The 17182-nt window shown below is 44.1% G+C and overlaps 1 protein-coding gene across 4 annotated transcripts in view; it reads right to left on the minus strand.

Annotated features, from left to right (window-relative positions):
* The window catches only part of ccny (cyclin Y), a 61231-nt gene that overhangs the window by 8658 nt on the left and 35391 nt on the right, over positions 1–17182 (minus strand). Inside the window, exons 2-10 of one of the 4 annotated variants that reach the window (XM_029626682.2) lie at positions 12254–12328; positions 11425–11445; positions 10071–10105; positions 9773–9796; positions 7679–7779; positions 7494–7529; positions 6047–6104; positions 5760–5879; positions 1687–1853 (exon numbers count right to left, since the gene is read on the minus strand). In XM_029626682.2, coding sequence (XP_029482542.1) covers positions 1687–1853; positions 5760–5879; positions 6047–6104; positions 7494–7529; positions 7679–7779; positions 9773–9796; positions 10071–10105; positions 11425–11445; positions 12254–12328 — 637 coding nt within the window. The remainder of the gene's footprint in view (positions 1–1686; positions 1854–5759; positions 5880–6046; positions 6105–7493; positions 7530–7678; positions 7780–9772; positions 9797–10070; positions 10106–11424; positions 11446–12253; positions 12329–17182) is intronic. The other 3 variants (XM_029626683.2, XM_029626684.2, XM_029626685.2) reach the window with 3 other exon arrangements.

Below are 17182 nucleotides of genomic sequence, written 5' to 3' on the forward strand. Positions count from 1 at the left end.
TAAAATATAACAGAATATTTTTACAAAGGAAAACGGTTGCCAGTGCGAAGTGAGGTGCTCCATTTGATGAGTTGAAAGACAACTTTTTTTTTTATGCTGAAAAAGTAAACACTACCTTTCAAAAGTTTGGGGTCACTTAGAAATGTCCTTGTTTTTGAAAGAAAAGCACATTTTCTGTCTATTAAAATAACATCAAATTGATCCAAAATACAGTGTAGACATTGTTAATGTTGTAAATGACTATTGTAGCTGGAAACGGCAGATTTTTTATGGAATACCTACATAGGCGTAAAGAGGCCCATTATCAGCAACCATCACTCCTGTGTTCCAATGGCACGTTGTGTTAGCTAATCCAAGTTTATCATTTTTAATAGGCTAATTGATCATTAGAAAACCATTTTGGAATTTTGTAAATGGATGAACAATTTCACATTGAGGAATTACAGCTACAACATCCCTTTTGTGAGTAGGCATCTTCTTAATGATTCTGATGAAAATACACTCCGTCTTTACCAAACTAATGTTTTGGCATATATTCAGTGTGGAACCGGTCTATGTTTAGGGAGGGTTATTGCCTAGGCTAAACAATTCTAAATGGCACTAGCAGTTCGCAAAGTATCGGAAGTAGAAACCAGACTGGAAGCAATTATTCCAAAACTGCAGCTCGTTGTTGGAACACATATTTTCATACTTCGATCAACCAGTCCATTTTGAATTGGTGATAAAACTGTCGCCATTTGGCAAGGAATTTAGCTTGTGTATCCCATCAGTTAGATGTGTTGTTGTAGGCATGTATTTCTGTAGGCCTTAACGGGAGCTTGTGTATCACATCAGTTAGATATGTTGTTGTAGGCATGTATTTCTGTAGGCCTAACGGGAGCTTGTGTATCACATCAGTTAGATATGTTGTTGTAGGCATGTATTTCTGTAGGCCTAACGGGAGCTTGTGTGCCATGTATTTCTGTAGGCCTAACGGGAGCTTGTGTGCCATGTATTTCTGTAGGCCTAACGGGAGCTTGTGTGCCATGTATTTCTGTAGGCCTAACGGGAGCTTGTGTGCCATGTATTTCTGTAGGCCTAACGGGAGCTTGTGTGCCATGTATTTCTGTAGGCCTAACGGGAGCTTGTGTGCCATGTATTTCTGTAGGCCTAACGGGAGCTTGTGTGCCATGTATTTCTGTAGGCCTAACGGGAGCTTGTGTGCCATCTCAGCACACCTGTGTAGGGAGCGGGTGGAACACAACTGAGTGAATGAGACACGGAGTGGAAAGGGAATTTAGGGAGAAGAACAGTGTGATGCTTGGCTTGGTTTCTTTTTAGTTGTGCCCTGCAAATGCACATGTACAAATGGATAACTAGAGTCAAGGCAATGAACAAGCATTCCACTAAATAGTTTTACACCATCTCTGGTTAGAAATCGAGCTTTGACGTCCGTTCGAGTACTCGAGTACTCATGCCTATCCCTACATGAGATAATGTATTCTGTTATTATGCATGCATGCATGCATCCTACAATAGACTGTCTATACCCTGTCTATTTGCATAAGGACAATTGAAAGTCTGTTGTAAAAAGGTGACAGATTTAACCTGTAGCTTCTGCCGAAAACTGTTAGATGGACTAGCTGGTTGCTGGTTGATCTGGGTTAGTGTGCTTAATGGACTGGGGTCAAACTGTTCCAGACTCACATGTCCTCCACGGTGATGTCTTTGAGGATCTGGCAGTAGTCTACGTTCCACACAGCCTGGTCGTCCCACACCTTGGACGCCAGCAGTATGGCTCCCAGGACGATACGCTTCCAGTTGACTGGGCAGATGTCTATCTCTGCATAAGTTAACAGGCGCTCCAGGTACACCTGGGAGAGAAAAAATAAATAAAGAAATCCTCCTTTTAAAAGATGTCTGACGTCAAAGACATTCCTCACCTATCCTCTGGTCTGGTGTGTGATACTCAATTCAATACATAATTGGAGCAAAAACAAGAATCTTGTTGAATTGTGAATAATTCAAATAACAAATTGACATTTCCCAGATGATGTATGAACAACAATATACAGTACAGTTCTTCCTCATCTAAGATAATGACTTCGGATCCAGATAATTACCCTCGTCTCTGTGTGGCTGAATAGATTCTGGAATGAATGTTCCATTCCAAACTCCCCTGGCATTCCGTCTCCACAAAGCCAAAATAACAGACCTTGTCAAAACCTGATGTAATGCAGTTTCTCTGGGCTTTCTCATAAAAGATATGTCAATCAAAAAACCTTTCCATTACCGCAGCCACAGTCTCCATTCAGTTCGTCAGTGAATAAAAAAATGCACTGAACCGTTAGGCACAATATATTGGGAGTAGTCTAATTTACAGCCATTTCTTTTATATTCTCTCCATGTATCATAATTGAGTCATTTCCTTGGGGAAATGTGTTTTGTCTGTCTTAAGACACAGTCCGTGCCATGTGGTAGGTGGGTTGTGAATCTAGAGGCCTGTACTGTATGTGTCAGACTTGCTAATAGAGTACGCAATTCAGTTATTCCATCCAGCAGTCTCCAAAGACTGTGCTCCGTTCCTCTATTATCCACAGACTTCATCTCTCACCTACAGCTTCAGATTGTACATCTAGATTCACCTAAACCTAAGCCTAGATACACAGCTAGTCTTCTACACAAAACAACTTGTTGGAAATGTGTGCGTAGAATTACATAAAGCGGAGGTGGCAGGGTACGTGACACCCACATTTTTGGAGAGTTTGCCTTGTGATGCACAGCGGCATCCCTGTCATGGCTTCACACAGTGAAGACGGAAACTCTCCCAACATGGAAACATTGTGTTGTTAACCACTGGCAGTATGTAAAGTAAAACACCACCCACCCACCCAGCACAACATCACCCCTCCAGTGCCTGTATTCATATAGCGTCTCAGAGGATGAATGCTGATTTAGGATCAGTTTCGCATTTTGAATCGCTATGAATGGACAAGCTGGGCCTGATCCTAGATCAGCACTCCGACTCTAAAACACAGGACAACCTCCCCATTTTCTCCAGACGAAACTGGTCCTGTTCCCTATTCAATTACTGTCGGCATTCATCCCTGTTTTCCCTCTAAGGTGTGGGGCCAATGGGAGAGTCAATGGGACAGTCTGTAGGCCAGGCGCGCGGTGTGTGTGTGTGTGTTTGTGGAAACCAGATCATCCCAAGTGACAGAGATGACAGGCCAGTGAAGTCATAACCAGACAATGGAGTGTCAGAACACCACAGGAGGACCACACATCTCAGGGCCAGAGAGCAAAGCGCCATCAGGCCGGGGCTGCATGCCAAATGGAAACCCATTCCTTATGTAGTTCACTGCTTTCAACAAGGGCCTCTCAGCAGTAAACCAAAAAAACAGCAGGTGTTATTGAGATGGATGGAGGACGTTTCCAAGCAGAGTGGAGAGGTGTTCTGCTCTACAATGGTTTACACAAAACATTAAGAACAGCTCCATGACATACTGTACAGTGCCTTTGGAAAGAATTCAGACCCTTTGACTTTTTCCAAAATGTTATTATGTTACAGCCGTATTATAAAATGGATTAAACAAATAAAAATCCTCAGCAATCTACACACAATACCCATAATGACAAAGCGAAAACAGGTTATCATTTTTTTGCAAATGTATTACATATAAATATTCAGACCCTTTGCTATGAGACTCGACATTTTGCTCAGGTGCATCCGGTTTCCATTGATCATCCTTGAGATGTTTCTACAACTGTGGTAAATTCAATTGATTGGACATGATTTGGAAAGGCACACACCTGACAGTGCATGTCAGAGCAAAAACCAAGCCATGAGGTTGAAGGAATTGTCAATAGAGCTCCGAGACAGGATCGTACCGAGGCACAGATCTGGGGAAGGGTACCAAAAGTTTTCTGCAGCATTGAAGGTCCCCAAGAACACATTGGCCTCCATCATTCTTAAATGGAAGAAGTTTGAAACCAACAAAACTCTTCCTAGTGCCGGCCGCCCGGCCAAACTGAGCAATCAGGGGAGAAGGGTCTTGGTCATGGAGGTGACCAAGAAGCCGATAGTCACTCTGACAGAGCTCTTAGAGTTCCTCTGTAGAGATGGGAGAACCTTCCAGAAGGACAACCATCTCTGCAGCACTCCACCAATAAGGACTTTATGGTAGAGTGACCAGACGGAAGTCACATGACAGCCCGCTTGGGGCAGACCATGAGAAACAAGATTCTCTGGTCTGATGAAACCAAGATTGAACTCTTTGGCATGAATGCGAAGTGTCATGTCTAGAGGAAACCTGGCACCATCCCTACGGTGAAGCATGGTGGTGGCAGCATCATGCTGTAGGCATGTTTTTCAGAGGCAGGGACTGGGAGACTAGTCAGGATCGAGGTAAAGATGAACAGAGCAAAGTACAGAGAGATCCTTGATGAAAACCTGCTCCAGAGCGCTCACGACCTCAGACTGGGGCGATGGTTCACCTTCCAACAGGACCAGGGCCCTAAGCACACAGTCAAGATGACGCAGGAGTAGCTTCGGGACAAGTCTCTGAATGTCCTTAAGTGGCCCAGCCAAAGCCCGGACTTAAACCTGTAAATAGCTGTGCAGTAATGCTCCCCATCCAACCCAACAGAGCTTGAGAGGATCTGCAGATAAGAATGGCAGAAACTCCCCAAATGAAAGTGTGCCAAGCTTGAAGCATCATACCCAAGAAGACTCAAGGCTGTAATCGCTGCCAAAGGTGCTTCAACAAACTACTGAGTAAAGGGTCTGAATACTTATGTAAATGTGATATTTCAGTTTTTTATTTTTAATGAACTAGCAAAAATACCTAAAAACATGTTTTTGCTTCATCATTATGGGGCATTGTGTGTAGATTGATGAAGAAAACAAACTATTTAATCAATTTTAGAATAAGGCTGTAACGTAACAAAATGTGGGAAAATTCAAGGGGTCTGAATACTTTCCGTAGTCACGGACACGTTATTAATGGTTTGTGTACTCCGTGTAAACCATTGTAGAGCAGAACACCTCTCCACTCTGCTCGGAAACATCCTCCATCCATCTCAATTTTTACTTCTGGTTTTTGAAATTTAACTAGGCAAGTCAGTTAAGAACAAATTCTAGGAACAATATGTTAACTGCCTTGTTCAGGCGCAGAACGACAGATGTTTACCTTGTCAGCTCGGGATTCCATCTAGCAACCTTTCTGTTACTGGCCCAACGTTCTAACCACTAGGCTATGCTCCACCCCAATATCACCTGCTGTTTTTTTGGGGGGGGGTTTACTGCTGAAAGGCCCTGGTTGAAAGCAGTGAACTACATAAGGAATAGGTTGCCATTTGGTAGATATTGGACAGATCCTTTAAGACACCAAACATGATAAAAGGATTAAACATAGGTTTTTAATCAACTCGTGAATTTATTGAATATAGCTATGATCCCTCGGCCATATACTGTATCTTGACATGAACATTTTATGCAGATTATTATTAATAAGTTATAACAAGCTGTCCAGTGTAGGAAATCCTCAGTGTTTAGAAAAACCCATGTACTTTAACTTGACCTGAACAAGGACAAGTAGGCCCAAAATGACAGTGATGTACTTCAACTTGCACCCTATTCCATATATAGCCCTATGGGCCCGGGTCAAAAGTAGTGTACTATAGAGGGAATATGGTGCCATTTAGTTAAGGTGTTATTAAATGGGAGCAACACTCCCTCCTAGTGTTGTGTGGCAGGGTGTGATGACGATGTCACTCACTAGTGTGACGATAGCACACTCTGCAGTGAGCTGGGCTGCACTGAACAGCGTCCGGACAAAGCGATAGATCTGTTTCTGCTCCGGGTCGTGCTTTTCATAGTCCGCAGGAATCTCCAATTTCTGTCATCAACAGAGGAGCAAAGAGACAGATAATACAGTAATGAAACATGGGAACAGCCCAATTCTCAATAGATCTAAAGACCATTTAGTGTCAAAATAATCAGAATTGGGCTGCCTAATACACAAGCATATCCATAATGTATTAAATATAACTACAAAAGTCTTACCGTAAGTGGATGAAGCTTTTCATCAAAAATATCTAATACCATTCTCCCATCGATCTCCCTGGAATGACAAAAAAAAGGCCACGCAGGTCAGTTGCTGAATGACAAGTGATGACAGTAACCAGTCACCAGACCCAAGTACGGAGGCTCGTTCACAAACACCCTGTGGATTTGACTGTTTTGACTGAGGAGAGGGATGCTGTTTCGATCCTCTACAAAGTCAGTCAGGCTGTAGACCAATAGGGGAACACAGCCTCAGTGACCTCGCCACTCTGTTTGAAAGGCACATTGATCCATCTTGCCACAGAACACTCAGAATGGTGTCCCACATGGCGCCCTATTCCTACGTAGTGCACTACTTTTGACAATAGCCCTATGGGCCTTGGTCAAATATAGTACACTATAAAGGGAAAAGGGCGTCATTTCAGACACACTCACAGTACCTAAAGTACTAGACCTCCAAAGACTGGAATTCTGGACTCATGCCAGGGGGGCAATGGGGGTCTGTTCATGTTATCAAATGCTGACTTTTATGTGTGACCCCCCCCCCTCACCCATTATTGATGCTGGATGTCCAAATAGAATGTAATAACCTTCAGTGACAGGGGGGGGGGGGGGGGGGCTGGCTTTGCAATAGTACTAGGAGAGGCTGATTCTAATGTGACAGATCATTCTTTCTGTTCTTTTTTTTGGGGTGGGCGGTTGTGTGGTCCCATGGTTTTTATACTTGCGTACTATTGTTTGTACAGATGAACATGGTACCTTCAGGCGTTTGGAAATTGCTCCCAAGGATGAACCAGACTTGTGGAGGTCTACACATTTTTTTTCTGAGGTCTTGGCTGATTTCCTTTGATTATCTCATTATGTCAAGCAAAGAGGCACTGAGTTTGAAGGTAGGCCTTGAAATACATCCACAGGTACACCTCCAATTAACTCCAATTATGTCAATTAGCATATCAGAAGCTTCTAAAGCCATGACATCATTTTCTGGAATTTTCCAAGCTGTTTAAATGCACAGTCAACTTAGTGTATGTGAACTTCTGACCCACTGGAATTGTGATACAGTGAGTTATAAGTGAAATAATATGTTTGTAAACAACGTTGGAAAAATGACTTGTGTCATGCACAAAGTAGATGTCCTTATCAACTTGTCAAAACTATAGTTTAACAAAACAATTGTGGCGTCGTTGAAAAACAAGTTTTAATGACTCCAACCTAAGTGTATGTAAACTTCCGACTTTTTCTTTCTCTTCCCAAATATATTTTCCTTCATTATTTTCCCCTAACCCTACCATCCCTCCACTAATTGGAGTAAACTAATGGACAATAACTCTTCGACTTCTACTTTCAGCTTATACATACAATATACAGTACATTTGACAGACATAGTATATTTTACAATAGTCATCTTTTGTTTGTTTTTTGCCCCGTCCTAACAGGTCATTCTTACCGGTTCTTTATGTGGTAGTATATCGCCAGGGCTACACTGTAAAGACAAATCATTACAATGAAGTTACAATTTCATTTGCAATTTAGTCTTTCACAGTGATAACTGCATACAGAATTCTTACAAACACAACAGAAGTACATTTTGATGGATTCATTGGTTGACTGACTGATTGGTGATTAACCTACCACTTGATGGTGTATTTGAGGTTAGGCTGACTGACGGTGCTGTCATCTAGGAAAATGGTGGAACAGGAGCTGTACTTCCGTCTGACTGGAGCCGCATGGTGCTGCAACACACACACATCACACGCTGTTACTGTTATGTCCACATACACACACACACACACACACACGCAGGCAGGCTAGAACGCATGCATCCACACACAAAACGTACAGGCATGCGCACACTCACAGCAGGTCCTGTAAAAAGCCTTGAAACAACTGCTGTAGACCAGCTAATACCCCTGCTTTGTGGTTGTATATGAGTGACATACTGTACACATACAGACGGAATGGGTTTCGCTAAAAACAGTAGCTTCTACTTTAATCCATCGGTCTACTGCACATTGAGATGGCTTATATCAGCCAATCACCAACCCTTTCACTCTATTAACCTCATCAACCTAGTACAGCATGTCATGTACAATCAGCATGATTTATATAGACAGACATACAGGTAACTGCCAAAGTAAAGGAAACACTTGACTAAATGAGGGATACAAAGTATATTCAAAGCAGGTGCTTCCACACAGGTGTGGGCCCTTAGTTAATTAAGCAATTAACATTCCATCATTCTTGAATAAAAATGCTGGGCAGGATATTATTTTGGCTACCATGGCTATGCCCCAATAGGATGACAATTCCCCCATCTACAGGGCGCGAGTGGTCACTGAATGGTTAGGCGAGCATGAAAACGATGAAAGCCAAATGCCAAGGCGGTCTCAGTCACCAGATCTCAACCCAATTGAACAGTTATGGGAGATTCTGGAGCGCTGAGACAGCGTTTTCCACCACCATCAACAAAACACCAAATGATGGAATTTCTCGTGGAGCAATGGTGTCACATCCCTCCAATAGAGTTCCAGACACTGTAGAATATAAACTCAAAATAAGAAACGTCCGTTTCTAAGGACAGTCTTTCAAAGATCATTTGTAAAAATCCAAATAACTTCACAGCTCTTCATTGTAAAGGGTTTAAACACTGTTTCCCATGCTTATTCAATGAACCATAAACAATTCATGAACATGCACCTGTGGAACGGTCGTTAAGACACTAACAGCTTACAGACGATAGGCAATTAAGGTCACAGTTATGAAAACTTAGGACACTAAAGAGGCTTTCCTACTGACTCTGAAAAACAGCAAAAGAAAGATGCCCAGGGTCCCTGCTCATCTGCGTGAACGTGCCTTAGGCATGCTGCAAGTAGGCATGAGGACTGCAGATGTGACCAGGGTAATAAATAGCAATGTCCGTACTGTGAGATGCCTAAGACAGCGTTACAGGGAGACAGGAAGGACAGCTGATCGTCCTCGCAGTGGCAGACCACGTGTAAAAACACCTGCACAGGATCGGTACATCCGAACATCACACCTGCGGGACAGGTACAGGATGGCAACAACAACTGCCCGAGTTACTCTAGGAACGCACAATCTCTCCATCAGTGCTCAGACTGTCAGCAATAGGCTGAGAGAGGCTGGACTGAGGGCTTGTAGGCCTGTGGTAAGGCAGGTCCTCACCAGACATGACTGGCAACAACGTCGCCGATGGGCGTTACACTGAGGCCTGTACTCTGGAGCGAGATCGATTTGGAGGTGGAGGGTCCGTCATGGTCTGGGACGGTATGTCACAGCATCATCGGACTGAGCTTGTTGTCATTGCAGGCAATCTCAACGCTGTGCGTTACAGGGAAGACATCCTCCTCCCTTATGTGGTACCCTTCCTGCAGGCTCATCCTGACATGACCCTCCAGCATGACAATGCCACCAGCCATACTGCTCGTTCAGTGTGTGATTTCCAGCACCCCAGTAAATATTCTTAACTGATATGCCTAGTTTAATAAAGATTCAACTAAAAAAAAAAAAGAAGCTGTTCTGGCTCGTGGTTAAGACACTTTATGTTGGTGTTTCCTTTATTTTGGCATTTACCTGTACATACATACTGTACATACATACACTTTGCTTCTGTACTCAGATGACAAACGAGACAGGAGTGGATAACAGGCACATCTAGAATAAATCTATATCTAAACACACAAATGCCAGGGATACAAAATACTTTACCTTGTTCTCCGAAATGTGTGTAAACTTGCAAAATAATAAAGTTGATTAAAATCTTCATAAACAAAATCACAGGAACAATCATGTGCTCAAAGAAATAATGCAGTCTGACATATGACAGAGGAACACTTGCTAACCAAATATTCTCTATTCAGTAGGGCATACATCAATGACCTGATTAAAATCAACGACAAAGCATAGCATATTACCATTGCAAAGGCCAACGATTTCATCAGCATCATCATCTATGCAAATGCAGCATTATATTCAATATGGCGTCCAATCTGAGATTGACACTCACGTGATTGATGTAGATGCTCTTCCGTTTTTCTCGCACTGCAAATTGAGAGAGAGCGAGATGAAATCAGTGACAGCATGGCAACAGTCAATGATTAAGCACAACAAGATTGAGCAGAGTTCATCCCCTGGAGTTGAAACACGCTGATTGGGGTCAAGGCAGGTTGCAGTACACAGCCATTACTGACAGGGGGCAGTCAATCCCAAGGCTGTTCTGCACTATATGGATTGGCCATTTTTCAATATCAGCTTTGTGGGAACTTAATTTAAAAAAACATATCGCTCAAAAGTACCGCTAAAGCAAATAATCGCGACAACTCAACATTTCCTTCAAAATGACACTTATGCTCATTTCTGACATAGATGAACGGCTGTGGGGTAATACAAATGCTTTTCATTCCTCAAAGGCCTTAAATTAACATCACGTTTAGCACTCTGAACTGTGTGAAAGCAGAAAGCAAAGCAATTGAGTTAATTGCTTAATTAATCCTTTCATGCATTTGCCCCTGAAAAAAATCCTCTGGGGATTACATCAAAATCTAAATAGTTCATTCACGCTAATATTGTCATGTCTATAACTATAGCGCCACTTCGCTATCTTGGCTTTAATTCAATCATGTCATTGTATTCATGTGGTGAATACAGGGCCTTCATACTGTTTATCAGTAGTCTAATGATTCCTCATTGGGCCTTGCTGGGATTGATGGGTTGACTCCAAGTATGGAAGCCGCTCTGATTGGGTGACGGAGATCCAGTGTGTGTGTGTGTGTGTGTGTGTGTGTGTGTGTGTGTGTGTGAGTGCGACATAGAAGGAGCGCTGCATGGCCAAGAAGCAGGGCAGGACGAGATACACAACGTTGACATAGTGAAGCTCTGGCACCTTGCTACACAATCAGCTCACACACACACACACACACACCTAAACCCTGTGAGGAATCATGGCTGTGCACATTCTAAAATAAAGCGTGGAAGCGAGCGTTTGCAACACAAGGCGTCACACATTTTTACATGTTCAAATATTGATCTAGCTGGGAAACTCTGATTGTGCTTCTTAAAAAGGCACAGAGGGGCTGGGTGTGCGCATGTGTGCGAGAATGTCTCATCGGTACATTCCAGTTTTAGCAGAAGTGGCTAGGTTTGTACAGATAACACGCGTCATGCAGGAGGTAAAGCTTACATCTGAGCACAGTTTACAATAATCCACAAAATATGAACACACACACAGAAATCTGCTGCAAAAAACATATTGCGGTGTTCCCGTCAGAAGCACACAGCTTGAGACGACAGAGCAGGGCTATACCCCAAAACACAAGCCAAACACGCACCCGTCACACCAGCCTACACCAAATCCTACTTACCTTTCTTATTGAGGACGGGAACTGAAAAAGACAAAGTTGAAGCGGTCTCTACATAGATCTATTTAACTAGCAACGTAAAAAGGGACAAGTAACAAATGCAGTTGGATTCCTGTCTTCTATCTTTCTCATATTGCATCAATGAGGCTGCATCCCAAACGGCACCCCGTTTCCTACATAGTGTACATTTAAAGGAATAGGAACCCATTTGGGACACAACCATCGCTAACTAGGACAGTAGACTGTTACATAACAATGAAAGCACCTCACAAAACGGTAATTATCTACAGCGCTTAAAGCAATACATTACTACGACATCAACCCGCGGTCGGCTACACATGAGCTGTATGCCAAATCATCCACGCTGCAAGGCATGAGATGAGAAATGAGAAATTCATTTGATTAAACCGTTATTATAGTTTGAACACGATCGGCATCTGTGACTTCAATTCATTCCTGCAGACGTTGTCTTCTCACTGTAAAAACTGATTCGCTTAGAAAATACGTTTTTTTACAAAAAGGCTTCATAGTGCCACAGATAATATCCATGACTCAGCGTAGTGGAGAAGTTAGTGTTCAGAGAGAGAGAGAGAGAGAGCGAGAGAGAAATGAAAAGAGATTAAAAAGAGAAAGAGAGTGAGAAGGAGAGACAGAGATTGAAAAGGAGAGAGAGGTGAGAGCGAGAGAGAGAGAGAGAGAGAGAGAGAGAGCGAGAGAGAGAGAGAGAGAGAGAGAGAGCGAGAGAGATTGAAAAAAGAAAAAGAGAGAGTGCAACGTACTAGAGAGAGCGGAGAGATTGAAAATGAAAGAGTGAGAGGAGAGGGACACTCACCATCTGTCTGGGATTTGCTGAGGAATATGGTGCTGGCTCTGGGATGGTCTGAAGGGTTGTACTCCATGTTCAGATCTGATGAAGGAGGAAACAAACAGCCATCAGCTCCGGAGCATACTGCTCAATGTACTGTATACAACCAGCAGAGAGGGCAAACAACGAACCCAGCCAGGTATAGACCTGGATGACGGAACAACACACATGCTGATGAGAAAGAGGCGTCGCGCACAGCCATTTGTTGAACAGATGAGAAAAAAAGGTGATAATGTGTACAGAAAGACTGCCTTGAATACTGACTGTCTGGGGATACCAGTAGTGTAGGATTTGTCCCAAATGGGACCCTATTCCTTATATAATGCACTACTTTTGACCAGAGCCATATGGACCCAGATGAAAGAATAGGGTGCCAAATGGGATGCAAATACATTCTGACTGAAAGGTCCATTTCAGGGGAGCATGCAGTTAAACATAGCAACCACCAGGTGGCGTAACGCAGAGGAGCAGCGGTTTGGCCGGAGATCGAGGCAGACTGGTACGGCAATGAAAAAGTCTTATTTGATCAAATGCCTGTTTTCATGTGATGCTTTTACACACGGGGTGTTAACTTGATGACAGGTCCATCAGCATAAATTACGGAATATTGCGGAAGTTACCATGGCGCCAGGCAATAAAAATTAACATATTAGTTACACTGCAATTTTTTTGATGCTACCTAGATATCTCTTACCATAAGAATGCATTGATTTGATGTCTTACCAAGACAACCTATCTTAGTGTACTGACAGATAATTGTATTACTTTAACTGTCTCAGGCTTGACATCCACTCCCCAGTCCCCCTGTCTCTGGCTCTGGCCAGGACCCCCACCCAGGGGACCGCTGTCAGCCCTGACATCCAATACCCAGCCCTCCCGTCTCTGGGCCAGGATCCCATCCAGGGGACCGCTGTCAAGCCTGACATCCACTACCCAGCCCTCCCGTCTCTGGGCCAGGATCCCATCCAGGGGACCGCTGTCAAGCCTGACATCCACTACCCAGCCCCCCTGTCTCTGGGCCAGGATCCCACCCAGGGGACCGCTGTCAGTCCTGACATCCACTACCCAGCCCTCCCTGTCTCTGGGCCAGGATCCCACCCAGGGGACCACTGTCAGTCCTGACATCCACTACCCAGCCCCCCCTGTCTCTGGGCCAGGATCCCACCCAGGGGACCGCTGTCAGTCCTGACATCCACTACCCAGCCCCCCCTGTTTCTGGCTCTGGGCCAGGACCCCACCCAGGGGACCACTGTCAGTCCTGACATCCACTACCCAGCCCCCCCCGGTCTCTGGCTCTGGGCCAGGCCCTGGGTCCTGACCCTGTCAGCAGCCACGAGGATCCAAGCATAACGTCATCCTGGCAGGAAAGGCCAGATAGGGGCTACACCCAGCCATACCACCAGCTGCAGCAGAGAGGAGAGCCACTGCCCGAAGAACAGCTCCTCAACAGAGGAGATAGATGAGAGAAGAGCGTGAGTGGGAAAGAAGAGTGGAAGACAGGGTTCAAGCGCCCGCCTACAGACCCAAAGCCTTAGAAATATGAGTCATCGTAGGTTGAGATGCCCTGCTTTCTTTCTTCAGCCCTGGCATAATACTACTGTCTTACCAGAGCACACATACATCAGATGGCGCTCTACACCGGTCTTGTTGTGACTTGATATGGTTGAGCTATTGCTTTACAAATTAACTGATGGATCACATTATAGTGATATGAGGAGACCTAGTTAAGCTGGGGGAAATAACGACTCCTATAGGAGGTTATCTGAGTGGAGCAGCTACTATTATGCTCCAACTCTTTGAACTGCAGTCCTTTTGTGTGTAAGAGGCACTTAAAGCTCAAAGGAGATGCAGCTAGCTCCCTCCACACACTCCAGAGACCTACGTACGGCGCAGGCAGCACTCCGAGGAGGAGGAGAACTAGGTGATGAATAAAAGATGGGGTAGTTTATCAACGGTGTGGGAAGGAGCCAGAAGACGCGAGAGACGAAAACAAGGTTTATTAGTCCAATGTGTACTGTAACAAGCCTGATCTGTATTTCAGAACTCTACTCAATGAAAAGTTAGTGTTAGATACAGGCACGCAAACACAACATGGTTGTCTCAGTACCCTTTGATTTAGGGTTTTCTTTGGAGTGGCCCTTCCTCTCAGCCTGTACAGTGGTGCACGTCCACGCGCGCACATTCACACACACTGTCTACCCTTCTAACTTCCTGTGTTTCAGGAAACTGGACAGGAAGTCACATCGGGGTCTGCTACACAAAACTAATCAGCTCTATTGTTTTAGAGTTATGACAAAAGGGGGAGTTGTCTTGCGCTACCGAAATGAGGTAAATCAAAGCGTTTGTTTACATGCACACTAATAATTGGATATTAAAGTGATTATGGCAGTAGGCCGAGTATAGCATTAGTCACGCAAACACCTTACTCTGCTTATTTTAACATGTGCGTGTACTAACACCAGCCGAGAGCCTCCCTCTTTAGCGCCAGTGAAGTGAGTTCGGAACAACTGAAAGTATCCATCTTTGAAGACATTTTCACATAAAAACGTTTATATACAGTGCATCCGGAAAGCATTCAGACTCCTTACATTTTCCCACATTTTGTTACATTACAGCCTTGTTCTAAAAATGTATTAAATACTTTTCCCCCCTCAAATCTACCCACAATAGCCCATAATGATGAAGCAAACTTGTTTTTTTTAAATCACATTTATATATTCAGACCCTTTACTCAGTACTTTGTTGAAGCACCTTTGGCAGCGATTACAGCCTTAATTCTTCTTGGGTTTGATGCTACAAGCTTGGCGCACCTGTATTTGGGGAGTTTCTCCCATTCTTCTCTGCAGATCCTTTCAAGCTCTGTCAGGTTGGATAGGGAGCGTCGCTGCACAGCTGCTTTCAGGTCTCTCCAGAAATGTTCCATCGGGTTCAAGTCCGAGCTCTGGCTGGGCCACTCAAGGACATTCAGAGACTTGTCCCGAAGCCACTCCTGTGTTGTCTTGGCTGTGTGCTTGTTGTTCTGTAGGTAGGTTAACCTTCGCCCCAGTCTAAGATCCTGAGCACTCTGGAGCAGGTTTTCATCAAAGATCTCTCTGTACTTTGCTCCGTTCATCTTTCCCTCAACCCTGACTAGTCTCCCAGTCCCTGCCGCTGAACAACATTCCCACAGCATGATGCTGCCACCACCATGATTCACCGTAGAGATGGTGCCATATTTCCTACAGACATGACACTTGGCATTCAGGCCAAAGAGTTCAATCTTGGTTTCATCAGACCAGAGAATATTGTTTCTCATGGTCTGAGTCCTTTAGCTGCCTTTTGGCAAACTCCAAACGGGCTGTCATGTGCCTTTTACTGTGACTTCCGTCTGGTCACTCTACCATAAAGTCCTGATTGGTGGAGTGCTGCAGAGATGGTTGTCCTTCTGGAAGGTTCTCCCATCTCCACAGTGGAACTCTGGAGCTCTGTCAGAGTGACCATTGGGTTCTTGGCCACTTCCTTGACCAAGGCCCTTCTCCCCCGACTGCTCAGTTTGGCCGGGCGGCCAGCTCTAGGAAGAGTCTTGGGGGTTCCAAAATTCTTCCATTGAAGAATAATGGAGGCCACTGTGTTCTTGAAGACCTTCAGTGCTGCAGAAATGTTTTACTACCCTTCCCCAGATCTTTGCCTTGACGCAATCCTGTCTACAGACAATTCCTTTGACCTCAAGGCTTGGTATTTGCTCTGACATGCACTGTCAACTGTGGGACCTTATAGACAGGTGTGTGCCTTTCCAAATAATGTCCAATCAATTGAATTTACCACAATCAAGTTGTAGAAACATCAAGGATGATCAATGGTAACAGGATGCACAGGAGCTCAATTTCGAGTCTCATAGCAATGGGGTTGAATACTTATGTAAATAAGATATTTCAGTTTTTAATTTATTGCAATTTATTGCAAACATTTCTAAAAACTTGTTTTTGCTTCGTCATTATGGGGTATTGTGTGTAGATTGATGAGGATTTTGTTTTATTTAATCCATTTTAGAATAAGGCAGTAATGTAACAAAATGTGGAAAAAGTCAAGGGGTCTGAATACTTTCCGAATGCACTGTACGTCTGAACTCGGAATCAAATAGGCTTCCCAAAAATAACATGGTCGCAGTGGTAGAACTCTTATTTTTATTGAGATTTTCTGCATTTATCAAAGTCCCATCAAGTAGCTTGATTTCAGATGTGGCCATGTAAACAGGATTATTAGGGAAATCGTTCTTCTTTCAAAGCATGTGAAGGTCTTAAACTATCATATTAATCTGACTATCCACAATAATTGTATTTTGTTTGCAAATAATCATAGTCATTGTGACTGCATTGTACACGCACACACCCTGTATTCCCATAATCCTACCATCAGTCCTGCTTCTGTGCAGCTCAACTTCCATCCACTTCCGCTGACAACAAACGTTTGTTCAAATGAATCAAGCATCCAACAAACACATTGGATTTACGGGCCATTTCTCAGTGAGCCAAGGGTCTTATTGGGCACCGGTGTTGACAGAATGACAACATCAAAACGCCACTTAATACACTCCCACAGCAATCGCAGGGTGCTTGGCCAAGCTGATACATCAATGAGGTAAATCAGTGTCCCCTGCTGCTGCTCCTTGTCTGAGCCTTCATACATTGCGCCCAACAGCTGCAGACTTACATGGACAGTGGCCACAGCTCCTGTTCGCTGTCCCTCCATCCCTTCTCCATCACCGAGGGCAGTGTGGGTCGGCAGGCTGCCAGGCAGGCTGGTCCTGTCACTGTAGCACATTGGACCAGCTAGGCCCAGGGCTGGCAGTCTGTCATTACAAGTCACCAGACAGACAGCACAAAGAGCAGAGAACCCAATGATTCACCAATAACTTAC

The sequence above is a fragment of the Oncorhynchus nerka genome, linkage group LG22, assembly GCF_034236695.1.
Source record: "Oncorhynchus nerka isolate Pitt River linkage group LG22, Oner_Uvic_2.0, whole genome shotgun sequence".
Lineage (NCBI taxonomy): Eukaryota > Metazoa > Chordata > Actinopteri > Salmoniformes > Salmonidae > Oncorhynchus > Oncorhynchus nerka.